At 35.7% G+C, this 15,940-nt stretch overlaps 1 protein-coding gene across 31 annotated transcripts in view; it reads right to left on the bottom strand.

Annotated features, from left to right (window-relative positions):
* Positions 1–15,940, bottom strand: part of Adgrl3 (adhesion G protein-coupled receptor L3) — a 778,447-nt gene that overhangs the window by 413,194 nt on the left and 349,313 nt on the right. For all 31 annotated transcript variants that reach the window (XM_085836782.1, XM_085836789.1, XM_085836791.1 and 28 more), the window contains one exon: positions 6,156–6,369. In XM_085836782.1, coding sequence (XP_085692908.1) covers positions 6,156–6,369 — 214 coding nt within the window. The remainder of the gene's footprint in view (positions 1–6,155; positions 6,370–15,940) is intronic.

Below are 15,940 nucleotides of genomic sequence, written 5' to 3'. Positions count from 1 at the left end.
AAATGGACGTGGAAACATGCAAGCTGATTGGCCCTAGTAGATTCACAGATATAAAAGTACCATGTGGTAAAACAGAAGCATTCACTCAAGTAAGAACACTGCTGAATACTTCTGTACATAAGGGCTGAGAGAACTGCTTATCTGCTCTTCTCTACTTCCGTTTGTCCTTTAAAGCAAACACGTACACAAATATCAGCACAGTATACAAAATAGATTGGTTCTACATCAGTCTGGGAAAATGCAAGTAGTTAAAGTTTTTGTTGTTATTGTTGTTGTTAGTGGTGGTGGTGGTGATGTGGTATATGTGTATGTATTTGTGTAATTTTGAAGGAAGTCATCAAACATCTTGTAATGCATCCATCACAGTCACAGAGGAGTGGCTCAATGTACACGCCCCGTGTACTGAAACACTTATTAGGTTATATACACACAAAATCTGCCGCTGGCATTTCTTCCTCTATTGTTAAAGAAGGTTCTTTTCAACTGTTCTAGCAATGCATACAACAGAAACCAAGATCTCTTAGAAAGCTGTAAAGTCCCCTGCAGTGCCGCTGATATCAACTGCAGTGTAACTTTCAAGAGGTGAGATACAATTCTCTCCCCCTCCCACCCCCTCTATTTTCTGCCATGTCCCCTCTGTGAGGATAACATCTGCGAATATAATACTGTGAAAATTCTCCTGAAACTATAATAAATGGAGGAATTTCATGAGAACATGTATTCCTACTGTATACATTTCATGACCTGTGATCCTAAATTAATTCAAGTGTTCATGGTAGACTTATTTTTGTCTGCGTTTATTTTTATGTCTCTCTCTCTTGATCCCATTGAGAAGTTATATAATGTTAACTCCATTTTAATATTTATTTTTTAGTCTAAGATATGTATCAAGGATAAACACACACACACACAGACACACACACAACAAAAATATAGGTTAAGTCATAACATTGCTGAGGAGAGAAGGAGATTTACATCAACTGGCCTGGAAAATCTTGCAACAGTAACACAAACTTCCTGAAACCAACTCATTATAAAGGCTGCCTTGCTTTCTAAAAGTGTTAGAAAATAATTATTCTTGAAATGACTAAGATGTGGCATATAAAAAATATGCAGTGACAACTGAACACAGCAAATACACTGAATGAGAAAGGCCAAGTTCAAGAGCATCTTATACAAAATTGTCGTTTAAATTACAAAATGAGCAATACTAATTTAGATTGTTCAAAGTCAGAATGGAGATGTCTTTAAGAAGGAGTGTGGCTAGTGTTCCCTGCTTCACCAGTTTGTTAGATACATGGATGAGCTCAGTTTGTGACATTTCCCTGAACTGTACACATTTGATTCGTGTAATTTTCTATATATACATTTCAGTGAAACTACATGCTCACATAAATACACACGCATGTATGTGTTTACGCACACCGCTTTGCAAATGCTTTCACAGTAGGCGAGCATATATATAAGATTATGAGACCACATATGCTATAACATATACTAAAAGGGAAGCTTAAATGTCAATGCACATGACATTCAGATTTCTTACATTTAGAAGGAATTGATGTCAAATGTATAAGAAGGGCTCCAGGTCAAAAATTAAATAAAGAAACCTCTAAAACTTGTGTTGTATCATCTAGTCTTTCTGTGGTATCCTGACGGCATGTGTATCCGATGGGTAAGCAGAGGTTTGAAAGAGAAGAGTTTGGGTCTAAGCACTGACATATTTGGAGAGGACTGGGCCACATGAAACGGGAGGACATCCTCAACAGAACACCAGTATGTTTAATAGCTGCAGTAGGAGAAGACAAAGGAAGGAGGCTACTCTGCCTGTGCCTTCCCCATGTCCTTCCACTTACACAGACTGTATGTAATTGAGCCAATGTTAGCACCTTCCAGCCCAACAGGCTCTCTGATAATACCTACAAGAATGAAACTTTCTTTTTCTTTTCTTTTTTCTTTTTTTGATTTCCTCAATAAATGTAAAGGAGTAAAGAATAAATGTAGTCAAGAGGATTGTTGGCTACAACAATCCTCTTGGCTACATTTTCTCTGTCCAAGATGCTTTATGTTCAGGAACCATACCTGGCTTATTTATTCATCAAACCTGACTCCCCTGTCATAGAAAACACCATTTGATTACATTCAAGAGCTGGCTGAATTGGTGACTCAGATTTCACAGTTAATAGCTGAAAACAACGCTGAACTCCACCTGCCGTCCACAAAGAGACTTCCTGAATTTATGCAGTTGCTAAAGGTTACTTTTACACGAGGATCCCAAAACTTTGTCAAGTATTTCGTCTAAAACATCGCTAGAATTTACAAACACAATTCAAAAAGAATAGAAGCCATGTAAATATCAATTTTGAGAGAGTTGTTAATGAACATGACTAAATCAGAAAGCAGTAGGACACTAAGTTGGTTCCTGGATAAAAACAGTAATTTGGCATTCTCAACGCATACAATTAGACAAAGAGAACCAGCTATGTAATAATTTAGACTACCTGGTGTACACACACAATAAGAAGGATGTGCAGTTTCAGAAGGATAAATATACTCTATCATTTGAGTTAATCTTTTAGTACGTAAAAAAAAATAGGACAATAAACATGAAATGTTAAGAAGGCTGTCCAGATGGAAACAATGGCATGAGATCATTTAGATTTGGGAAGTGTAGGTGTAATTTGATCGTCTGTGTGTGTGTGTGTGTGTGTGTGTGTGTGTGTGTGTGTGTGTGTGTGTGTGCACGCACCCCAAATCAAACAAAGGGACCAAAGCCATTCCAGCCTCAAGTATGCGCAATTCTAAGGTCTGTGAGCAAAATGGCATTTCTCAAAAGGTTACCAGAGTGGACTGTTTTACTGCAGACAAATGAAAATATCTGCTATCACATCTCCTTTATTTCAATGCACACATTTTTCATACTTAAAAGTTAGTTCATACTTTAGTTTATGTAACTTGTCCAAATTTAACACAAAGTGTATTTTATGTGTATCTGTCTCATCTGTCTAAGTTTTGAGATTTAAGTGAACAAGTTAGAAAGGCTTTTTCACAAGTTTATGCAATGATATAGTAATAATAACTTTCATACTTCGTAGTAATCCTCCCTCAAGACATACTTAATATTTATACCCTGAGACAATCTTTTTAAAAGCTTAAATTTGACAACAAAAATCCATTTATCTAATATACACTTCAGAAGGCACTTTTCATTTTTATTTCATTTTTAATATATTCATCTGATTAGCATATCTATGTTATTAGTATTTCCAATGTCATACTTGGTCCTTATTTCCATTATTTAATGTGGTTGACATGACATCATAAGAATTCATTATAAAAAAGTTGGGTAGCCTTGGCCATCTGACAACAGAGTCCCAAATTCTCTCTGTAAGGATCAAAGTATTTATTTTGGAAACTAAAATTGCACTACACCTAACAGTCCAAAGACAAATAACCACGGTTATTTCAGCCTACTTGAAAAGTCTCCATTAAGAACTTACCAGGAGTATTTACTCAAAGGATTTTGTTAGTGTGGAAGGCAGGTTCGACTGCAGATGTGTCACTATGGGTATGCAGCCTAGATACTTCAGCATATTGAAATGGTCCATTATTAGTAATGTTTGTGATACACAATTATGGATTATTTTGGAATGGTGTTAATGAATGGACTATAAAACAGTTTTAAGGAACGTCATCTATAGAACAAAATTAATGAAGTTCAAGCTTTTGCTATACCTCAATTACTCCCTAACCCCTGAAAAACAGTGCTACCTAAGAAAAACTACACCTATTACAGAACGGATACTATCTTAGTTTGATTACCCAACTGAAACAATTAACTATTTAGCTAGCATGCCACTTATAGCAAACCTTCCCAGAGTAAACATTATACCAACATGGAAAAAATACTAAAATCTTTTTATAACAGTTTAGACTAGATGGACCCTTGGCAATTTTGCAATAACGAAGACACACAAGTAAAGAATTATCCAACCTTTATCAAATGGATCCTTACTTTCAATATCTTATGTTTCTTTAACACCAGCTTTAACCTGTTACTCTATTATCACCAGACAAACCAAAGTCCACAGTACATGCAAAGTGAATTGTCCCTCCAGCATCCTTCAAATGACGTGTTCATCAGACATATGTGTTATGGTTTATATTAATAAATTACAAGTCCAGTGTTAACCTAAGGATATTGACTCTAATAGTCTATTAACCACACATAAACATATGAAACAATTTAAACCTTAAGGAATAAATTAAGGCCAGTGAGGATGTTCAATTCATAAAGATACTTGCCTTACCAGGCTAGAGATTTAATTTAATCCATGAATCCATCTTTACCTGGAAGGAGAGAACCAACTCCATAAAAATTGTCCCCTAAGTGCTGTGCATCTATCATGACGTGTGTGTATTTCCTGCATATTGTATGTTCACAATAATAAAATACTTTAAAAGAAGAGAAATAGCTAATGTAAATATGGGCTTCATAGGCAGCATAGCGGAGATACAAACTCTTTTGTATCGGTTACTTCTTTCACTCTGGAGATTAGGTCCAGACCCGTGTGCACTGCATTGCACTTGCGTTTAGTGAAGTTATTTAATTTTCTCTGAGTTATAATTTCTCCTCATATTTAATAATCCTGTAATAATGCCATAATAATAAATTGTGACTGAATAAAATTACTTATGAAAAGGCACAGCTATTCAATTATGATAGGCATTCAGTAAATTCATCACTTATTGATGAATTTCTTAATTACTAATAACATCGATAAAATAAGACGTATGAAGTTATGTAAAGTGGAAAGCTATTTCCAAGAAATGATTATAATAGGGAACAAATGTTTAATGTATGTTTCTTTTCTTTCCCTCTGTCCCTGTTATAAGCATATATAGAGATATATGATGTATATATACACATATGTATACACAAGTAAAGAATTATCCAACTTTTATCAAATGGATCCTTACTTTCAATATCTTATGTTTCTTCAACACCAGCTTTAGCCTAAGTTACTCTGTAATAATAAACATGTAAGGAACTTTTATTATGACAAATCTTAAATCTTTGGTATAGATATTATAGACCTGTCTTCTTAGAATCAAACAGTTTTTCTTAGCTCATGAAATTACATGGTGACTTAGTTTTTATATTTTGACATGGTAATGGTTTAGCTAATCATAATTTTTAAAATTTTTATTAGATATTTTCTTCATTTACATTTCAAATGTTATCCTGAAAGTCCCCTTTAGCTAATCGTATTAAATCCATTTCATATATTATACTGCAAATTAGGGTTTTCTTCATATTTCCAAGGTAAAATAATTTTTTTATTTTTTGGTCTTTTCGAGACAGAGTTTCTCTGTATAGCCCTGTCTGTCCTGGAACTTAATTTGTAGACGAGGCTGACCTCGAACTCAGAAATCTTTCTGTGTCTGCCTCCCAAGTGCTGGGATTAAAGGTGTGCACCACCACTGCCTGGCTGGTAAAATCATTCTTTATCAATTACATATTACTGTGTTCTGATTGATGATTATATAGATTACATATTGATTTATTTTATTTTTATCTATGTGTGTATGTGCATTGGCCTTTCTGCATTGCACCACAGGCGTTCAGGTGCCAATGGAGGCCAGAAGAGGGGGTCAGAACCCCTAAAACTGTAGTTAAAAACAGTAGTTGATATTTGGTTTCCATGCCAGTCCTTGGAACAAAACTTGGGTTTTCTCTTAGAGCATCAACTGCTCTTAATCACTGGCCCCTAATGTGGCTTTTGGTTTTCTATATTATTTGTATTTCTAATTCTTAAGTCTATTTCCACACTTTACATTTAAGAGAAAATTCTGACTTAGCAAATTTTGTCTCTTATAACCAATCCATATTTAAAGAACACTATCAGTATACAACACTAGGAAGACTGTAAAATTAAACTTACTAATAATGCTAATGAGTTTTCCGTTGTTCAAGCCCCATGGTGCGGATGGTAGCACCACTACTCTGGTCATACAGAGGGTGATCTACAGTGGTTCTGTTGAGTTCTTCTAAAACAAACACCACCTTCAAAAATCTTATTCACATTGTCTATCAAGCAAATTTACACTGACTTTTGATACTCGTGAAAGGAAGAGGTCTGGGCGCATCGTACCTTTGAGACATAATCTTATAGGCATCTGGCAGATAACACCGAATGTTCTCCATCTGAGCAGGGTCCGAGTCACAGATCTTGTCATCGGTCCTCCCGTAGTTGGCGCTCTCGATCATGATGACGTCTGTGCCCGGACAACGGAGCTCAATGGGGTAGCTCTCACAGGAGAGCTCTCTGCGGACAACTGCCATGGGAATTGGGGCGCGGCTGAAAGCTACAGGAAGAGGCAAAAAAGATACCGTCATCACTGGACACCCAAGGACATTACACACTTTTGCTTTTCCAGTGCCTGCGTTAACTAGAACATGGGCTAAAACGCCTAGGAAATATAACTTGATATGGGATATTTCTCTTTCCAGTAATAACAAATGACACCCTCCCCATCTAAGTATAACAATAACTTCTTAAATGTCTAAGCTACCATTTATTTTGTTCTTAGAGTGCCAAAAAGGTATTCTTTTTTTTTTTTTAATGAGATTGATGTTTTCAGGAGATGCATGTCAAATGTAGGTAACTGTTTTTTTAAAAATAACAAAAATATATAGTTAACCAATACCACATTAAAATTAAATGTAATCAATTTTCAAATTAAATTACTTGGTGAATTGAATTTCAAAATTAAACATAATCAATGTGTCCACATTTAGCCAAATTGATACATAAGCAATGGCATCATGTGTTTATTTTAATTGAATATCTTTTTTGTGAATTATTTGCCTACCTTTGTACAAGCTATGTTTTGTTGTAAAAAATCTTGTAATAGTAAGAAAAACCCGTGTCTATCCTCTATGGTCGTCAAAAGGGACTGTTCTGGTTCTCACATTTTAAATTATTGGTACACATGTAGACTTAATTTTGCTACTGAGGATATCTAACTTTTTATGTCGATATTAACGTCTCCCTTCCCTTGCCAATACATCACTGGAAGAAAGTCAAATGTTTAAATGCCATAAAACTAGCCAAGTTTCCCTTAAAACATATCATTGAAATTATAGTTGAAGTATTTTCCAACTGTGAAATAAGTAGATTTTTAAATATTTTTATGTAAGGGACACATTAAATTTGCACAGTTGGTTAATTCTCTAATGTGTCCATCCATAAAATAAGTATTTATAATATGTGGATTTTTTGTTGTTGTTCATTTTTCTAAGCATGAAATGTGGAAGAAAATGAGGAGAAGCAGAGATGTGAAATGTAGAAGCAAAAGAAGCAGAAAGGGATGACCATTTTATCTTTAGAAATAGTGATTTCTTTGAAAACGTCTATGATTTTAAATTTGAGAATGACATAAATTTTGTCTTATTTCTGTTTGGATCATAGGCTCCTTTTAAACCTTCTGAGCAGATCACTTAAAGTACTTCTGGCTGGCGTCGGAGGGCTGAGACAGAGGTCAAGCTCACAGGCTACTCTCCTAGAGAGTCCAAGTCTAATCCCCAGCTCCCACATCAGAGGGCTTTTAACCAACTGTAATGCCAGATCCTGAGGACCTGATACCCTCTTTTGGCTGCTTTGTCCATCTCCACTTGAGCATATGTACCCTGAATGCAGGGATGTATATTTACACATAATTAAAAATAAATTTAATTTTTTTAAAAAATAAAAAAGTACTTTTGCCTGCATTGTACATTTGATTCTAGAATGCCCGCCTTTCAACATACCAGATATATCAGTTCTGTTCTATTTTCCTTCTCTTACACACACACACACACACGAATGTAGCCCAGTTTAAACACTGACCACAGACATCATGATTCTTTTCATGTTATCACCCCGAGTTTGACTATAGTGTTATTTTCTTACTTTGTTTTGAGTCAACATTTTGTCAGGGTATTGTCACAAAGGAGAAATTCAGTATCTACTGTTCCTAGATTAAGACATCCTGTTTACCATCCAGGAATTCATATAGCTGCCCAAATATTCATATTTCTCTAATATTAAGATACTATCCTCATGAATAAAGGCATTTTTTTCTTATTTGAATTTGAAAGTAAAGAAGTGAGTGAATGTATGATAAAAAAGGCTTCATTTCATGAATCCAGTTTCAAGATTTTTCTCTCTTAAATGAGATCATATGGGTGGTGTTGTTTTCAGAGAATTTATTTAAACACAGAAGTTGCAGAATGCCTTAAAACAGATCTTGAACATTCGTTAAAAGACAAGTTATACCTGAACCTTGCTTTAGCTATTTAAGAAGAATTAGTTTGTAACTCATCTGAATGCCGTATTTATCTGGCTATATGATGCTGATGTAGGCAGTTAGGTTGGAATCAAGTTAATTTAACAAAGAGGGAACACATAAGCAATCCACACTGACAGAGATCGTGTTGGACTAAGTGGACAATTTGGCTGATTAAACTCATCAGTCAATTTTGTCAAAACATTGACATAGCTTTAATCTGGGTTGTCGCTGTCAAAAATATCATTAAGATCCAAACACTAGTCAGATGCAGTCAAATAAAATGTGAAGGACTAAATTTTTCATGAATCTATTTTGGAACTGCAAAGATGGCTCTCTCTCCCTTTCTCTCTTAACCCCTCCCTCATCTCTCCTTCATTCTTTCGCGCCCCCCCCACATTTGTACATAAACATACCTATACCCTACAAACACACACACACACACACACACACACCAAAACGCAAGTGATATTTTATATAAAGTTCCAACTTCCAACTGTGAAAACATTATTCCTTTTAAAATAAAATTCACCCATTTAGTAACCCAATGACAAACTTCACTCCACACACCATGTGTGTGTGTTTTGAATTAATACACTTCTGGAGACTACAACATTACCCACTTAGCTATTCAAACTGCTTCTTACAGTAATGCTAAAAGTCTTCACAAACAAATATGACATAAAGACTGTTTTTTAAAAAGTAATCACAAAAGAACTCAAGTGATATGTACTCACTGATAAGTGGATATTAGCCCAGAAACTTAGTATAGCGAGATATAAGATACAATTTGTAAAACACATGAAACTGAAGAAGAACGAAGACCAAAGTGTGGACACTTTACCCCTTCTTACAATTGGAAACAATCAGCCATGGAAGGAGTTGCAGAGACAAAGTTTGGAGCTGAGACCAAAGGATGGACCATCTAGAGACTGACATATCCAGGGATCCATCCCATAATTAGCCTCCAAACAATGACAGCATTGCATACACTAGCAAGTGTTTGCTGCAAGGACCCTGATATAGCTGTCTCTTGTGAGACTAGGCCGGGGCCTAGCAAACACAGAAGTGGATGCTCACAGTCAGCTATTGGATGGATCACAGGGCCCCCAATGGAGGAGCTAGAGAAAGTATCCAAGGAGCTAAAGAGATCTGCAACCCTATAGGTGCAACATTATGAACTAACCAGTACCCCAGAGCTCTTGACTCTAGCTGCATATGTATCAAAAGATGGCCTAGTCGGCCATCACTGGAAAGAGAGGCCCATTGGACATGCAAACTTTATATGCCCCAGTATAGGGGAACCCCAGGGCCAAAAAAATGGGAGTGGGTGGGTAGGGAAGTGGGGGGGGGACTTTTGGGATAGCATTGGAAATGTAATTGAGGAAAATATGTAATAATAAAAAAAAGTACTGCTGCATTGTGCTTCCAGTTCCATGAGGGCTGCTCTTAAAGTTTTTATTTTTCTTCTCTTTTAGATTTAAATATACCCGCCCACTCACACAAATGCACATGAACACACTGGTATATGTAGTGTGTGTGTGTTTGTGTGTGTGTGAAGGGAGAGAGAGAGAGAGAGAGAGAGAGAGAGAGAGAGAGAGAGAGAGAGAGAGAGAGAGACCAGAGTCTCAGAATGTGCCCCAGTTCCATGCCAAATATGCATCTAATTAAAAAAAATTTTCTTTAAAAGGTTTAATGATAAGATAATTAAGTCATTTTCATAATTTTTCTTATATTTTAGAACCTTTAGGCATTCGTTTATTACAAACCTCTAGTTTTTGTGGTTTCCTCTTTGGATTCTCTCCACTATCATCAGACCTGATCAATGACGCCTGCTGTTATATGCTTTAAGGGACCCGTGTTTTTAATAACTACATATAGAGAGAAAGGAGGCTGGAAGCTAGTGACCAAACAGGGCTTAGATATTTTCTCCTGCATTCCAATTAGGAATTAGAAACTCTCCAGGTTAATTCTACAGTACAAACATGAGACTTTCAAAGAGAGAAGTACTACATAGGGCCTAGATGGTGGTTAAGAGAAGGTCACCAATAAGATGTAAAAACCAAACAGATTAAAAGAGCAGCAACGAGTTACTTAGTTGAGGATACAACATAAAGTAATATAAGTAGTTCTGCTTTACACACACTGAGTGCAAGATGTCAGAATAATACCTGTATGTGCACAATTGTTGGATCATATGTCTAGATTTCAGGAGAGTACACAGAATAGAACCACAGTAATACGTAAGCAGCACAGGAGTGGACTGCTGAGTCAGAGACCAGAGATAGAGCAGCAAGGTTGGAGTTATCAGTGGGCACTGACCCTTTGAAGAAATCTGATACTTAGTCACTCGACAGACCCAACAAAGGGGGTACTGTCTATTCCAGGATTGTGTAGACTATGTGAACTAAACCACTTGTTGGGACAGTGAACGATGGGACCTTAAATAGTTACAAGAGAGGTGAATATACGTCATTTCTTCTTCATGGGCAATGATATCATTTTAAAAAATGGTTATACACAAATGTCCATAAAACAGAGATAGTATCTGCATCCTATGCTATTTGTTATAACTGGAAAAAAAAAGAACAGAACAGTCCACATTGTTCACCCCCTCTGTTACATGTTGTTTATGTATTTTAAAAATAATAATTCTGCCAAGCAATTTCTTTCATAAGAATGTAGAAGAAACAGAATAGAAGGCTAACTTGTATTAGTTAAATGAAAAAAAAAGGCCATTCCTTTAAGGCAGTAACAATAGAGAACATATCGGGTCTAGGGTAAAGAATAAAGCAGCCATAAGATTTGATGGTTAAGCTCACAAGGTAAGAGACAGAGAAACAAGGATGGGAACCAGGTCCCTGGCATAGACAGATGGGTTGATATATGCTGCTGTGAGCCAACTCTTGTAGGAGCTGAACATACAGAGACCTTTAAAAGGTCAGAGCTGTAGATAAGATAACCTGGGTAGAGAGTACAGGCTGTGCTATTGCTTTTAAACAGAGTTATTCAGTTTTTAATATGCCTATGAGTCTTGCTACTCTTCCACTCTAACCGCCTTTTTCCTTGTCTATGTGACTCACTCTGATGCATATGGTGTGGAGCAAAGACTGCAGACTTTCCCAGAGTAGCTCAATGAAATCACAAAGCAATTTCAGCCCAAATATTAATGGAACTCAGGCAGGCCAATAATGGAGGAAGGGCCTGAGGAACTGAGGCCCCCTGCTGACAGCCACTGGTACTTCCATGTGAGGAGTCAGTGAGGAAGGCTGGAAGCCCCACTACCCACAGACTGCCTTTGTTTAACTGCAACAGATGCATATAATGAAACTATTCCCAGATTCCTAATGCACAGAAATTATCAAAGAATGAATTACATTGGTTTTAATAGATTGAGTTTGAAGCTACAGAGCAAAACTCAGAGCTCAGCCTGAAGGAATATCTAAAATTGACATTGAAACTTTGGATACTGAGCAATTATCACCTAAATGAAAGAAAGCTATTGCAAATAGTCCATGCAGATGATCTAATATTGCTATCCCTTTGATTAGAAAAAAACATTAGCTCAATAGATACAATGTGTACTATATATAATATATATGTAAACAGCATTGAATTTTGAGTAGATGATAAAAGAGATCTCTTTTTAACATCCCAGTGATTATAAGGAAAAATGATCTTTTGAAAATTAAAAGATAAAAATGATTCACATCCAGTCGATTCTGAAGAGTAAGTTAATTAACTACTTGTACAAGCAGACTAAAGACTATTTAATGTGTTTCTTAATCAGAGATGGGGATATGGTGCTAACAGTTACATGTTTCTATTCCTTTGGCAATGGTTTTGGAAATACTTCATCACTGAAATATTTGCATCAAGCAGATATCAATTTTCATCCTTTAATGGATCCTTTGACGCAATTTTCTTAAATATGTCTGTCTTCTCTGTGCCATTGATACACGCCAACACATTGATTTAATCAATAAAAAATGTGTCTGAAATATCCAGTCCAAAATGATCATTAGTGAACGTTATTATTGGAAGCCCAAGAAAATATCAACTCCACATCCCCTTTAAAGGTGCATCTACTAACACTATTGCAATACCCTGAATTTCAGCAAGAGAACTTCAAGAAAGAGTAATATTAATGATTTTTCAGCACTCAGTTAAATGAAATACCTAGCCGATTAAGATTGACAACAGAAATAAGAAGAAAAAGGCCATTAAGTTTTGTAGTAAAAAAACAAAAGCAATATATATTGCGCATGCACGCACACACATACACACACACACACACACACAGCTGTGGACTTCAACATGGCTATTTCACATGTAGCAAGTACTTGAATAAGTGAGTTCACACGTAGTTGTTATAATTTTTGACCAATTACTAAATTTTATTCTTCATTTTCTGCTAATTAAATTTACAAGAAAATGTCCCAAACTGTATCAATTTTCACATTATCATAATTTTCCCAATCATCTAAATGTTAAAAACTCCAATGTGGATGCTCAGCGTGTCCTTAATAATTAGGAATTATAATTAATGATAAACAAGAACTCAGGAAAATGATTATATCCTTTAAAAGAAACTTTAAAGAAAACATTCCATGCTTGTTATACATGTGCAGTGATCACACACAAATGGGGCCACTTGAAACATAAGAGATGGATGTTGTCTAAAACCCCCTTCCCACCCTCAGGCCTCGGGTAGTCTTGCATAGAACAGGGGCTGAACAGTCTGCAGTACCTGAAGGGTTGCAACATTAAATTAAGAAAGTGATTAAACTTCATATGGGTGGATCAGGTCTCAAAAGGGGGAGGAGCTTCCATGATTAATAAAAATCAGTTTAGGAGCAAATGACGGGATGTAGAAAACTTAGATGCAAGAAAGAAAACATGGTCCTGGGACTGAGAACACAGTGGTGCACACCTTTAATCCCAGCACTTGAGAGGCAGAGGCAGGCAGACTTCTGAGGCCAGTCTGGTCTACAGAGTGAGTTCCAGGACAGCCAAGGCTATACAGAGAAACCCTGTCTCGAAAAACAAAAACAAAAACAAAAAACAAAAAAAGAAAAGAAAAAAAAAAAAAAAACAAGAAATGAGACATTCTTCATCTCCTTGAGCCAAGACAAGGAACTTGCTCTGTGAACTCTGCAAACATCTTTACGGGGAATACAGTAATGAACATAAGCTACATCTCCACTGAATTAAATTTGCCATGGCCCATAGACGAACAGTATACATGGACACTACTTTATACAGCATTCCTGGTAGAATACAGAGAATATAAGTGAGAAGGTAGTCAGAGAGGGCCATAAAATCAGGCTCAGAATATAATTCAAAAACTTTAATGACATAGACTAGGATATAATATAACATAAAAGTATAAAGATCAAGAAAAATCAAGTTTTTGAAACACTAAGCAATAGCTTATTAAAATATCAAATTAAGGAATAATCACAATTAATATGAAACCAATTCTAACACATCATAGAAGGAATTGGACAATGGAAGTTTTGAATACTTACTATTTGGCTTTCAAGCGCTAAGAAAGTATGCCTTGAATGTAAAGATCAGCAATAAATAGTCAGAATGAAGGGGAAGTTCAGTGATTCTCCCTGAGTGCTATAGACCAAAAGGCAATATCCTAAGACAAACTAGCAGTTTATATATCAGAAGTAGCTGAGCTGAACCTCATGTGTGTCTCTGGCTTACCCAAAAAGGCAGAGTTGTCCAAAAGATTGTTTAAAATAATTATGATGAAGCATCTTTTGACAGTGTCGATCAAAATGAGAGCGTGCACCAAGTCTTCCTAAAACTCAGAGCACAGGAATGTGAGAACATTAAAAACAGACACTGAATCATTATGCTGTTACCAGCAGGGTAGAAAGGATAATTAAACCTGCAATGGCCGTCTGGGGTACATACCAAGAATACCGAGAGAAATTCCTTTGCCGACTTCAAAGTCACTACTTTGTGTTACAAGAATATGCAAACAGAAGTATTCAAAAGTGTCAACTGATTATTGGTAAAATTTTGAGATCTGTGATGTAATCCAGATAAAATATAAGAAATATTCCTGAAAAAACAGTTATTAAAAAAAAGATACATAAGCACATACCTTTAATGCCTGCACTTGGGAGGCAGATATACTCAGGTGTCTGTGAGGCTAAGGCCAGCCTGGTCTACAGAAAGAATTCCAGGATAACCAGGGATACACAGAGAAACCCTGCCTCAGAAAAACCTAACTAACTAATAACTAACTAAATAAATAAATAAATAAATAAATAAATAAATAAACAAATAAGTAACTATAACATGGATTAGGAAGGTGAAGGCAGGGAGGAGGAGAGTTGAAAGCTATGTGGAGGAGCCCAATCTCACTAAACCTCTGTAAAAATAGTAAGTTGTTGCATTACAGTAGTGATGGATAAGAGTATATGGAGTTTTATCATGAGTAGACTGAGCTGTTACTATACTCTTCCATGATAGTCATAGTTACAATTTTAGTCAGCCCCAGGTTATCATTTTTGGATATGATCATTTTCTATAATAATAATAATAATAATAATAAAAATTATTCCTCAAATTGTACTGTTACTCAAAGAAGCATAATCAATAGTCAAAATCAATGAATTTTGGATGATTTCCTACTTTGATGCACCTTGCTACCAGATTACACTTTTCTATGAGTTGAATTTTTCTTTCTGCAGACTTCTGGTGGTCCTCCAGGATTCCCAAGATTCTCATTTAATATTGATGTATTTCCCTCTGCTCTCTGATTTATGTCTGACTATTTGTAATAAAAGATTTCACTTAAATTTCATTCCTCACAACATTTAAACTAAATTCTGATGGCATCTGGTAAGCTTTATTTCAAAATTAAAATTCTGGGCTTATTATATTCTAATTTAATAGATTTTCTATAATAATGTAATTATATGCATGTACTTATTAATTTTTCATCTGTTCTCTTAATTAATTTAGTATCATTATATATATGTATATATATATATATGTATACTATTATTTTGTATAGGTTTACCTTTTCTCAGGTAGTAATAATTAAAATTAAGACACATATTGTCTTTACTTTGAATAAGTTTTAAACAATAGCTACATTATCTTAGGTAGGTTTTGATTTTCCAAATACAAAACAGAACCTGCTGCATATTAGCACAACCTATTATACTTTACAACGCTGAAGCCCATTTTATGGCTTAGTATGTAAGAAATCCAATGCACACCACGAGGACCAGACCTGATTTTGGATCCCCATAATCCAAATAAAAGCCAAGAACTGAAACACTTTTATAACAGCAGTCAGCCATGGAGGAAACAGTCATTAATGGGTCCCTGAAGTTCAAGAGCCACCTAGCTTAGATGAAATGACATTCACAAGAACACCTAATCTCAAATAATGATGTGTACTGAGCTCTAGGAGGATGTGTAGCCTCAATCCCTACCTTCAACATGCAAACATATACATATGTACTGATACACACTTCTGTACATACCCAAAACAAATACATAATAAACAACACAATGTATAACACATAATACACACACACACACACACACACACACAAACAAGTGTGTGCATGCA

Source organism: Mus caroli, unplaced genomic scaffold (genome assembly GCF_978045245.1).
Source record: "Mus caroli unplaced genomic scaffold, Mus_caroli_1 scaffold_4, whole genome shotgun sequence".
Lineage (NCBI taxonomy): Eukaryota > Metazoa > Chordata > Mammalia > Rodentia > Muridae > Mus > Mus caroli.
Note: the sequence above shows the minus strand (reverse complement) of the source record. Positions and strands in the feature narration are given on the sequence as shown.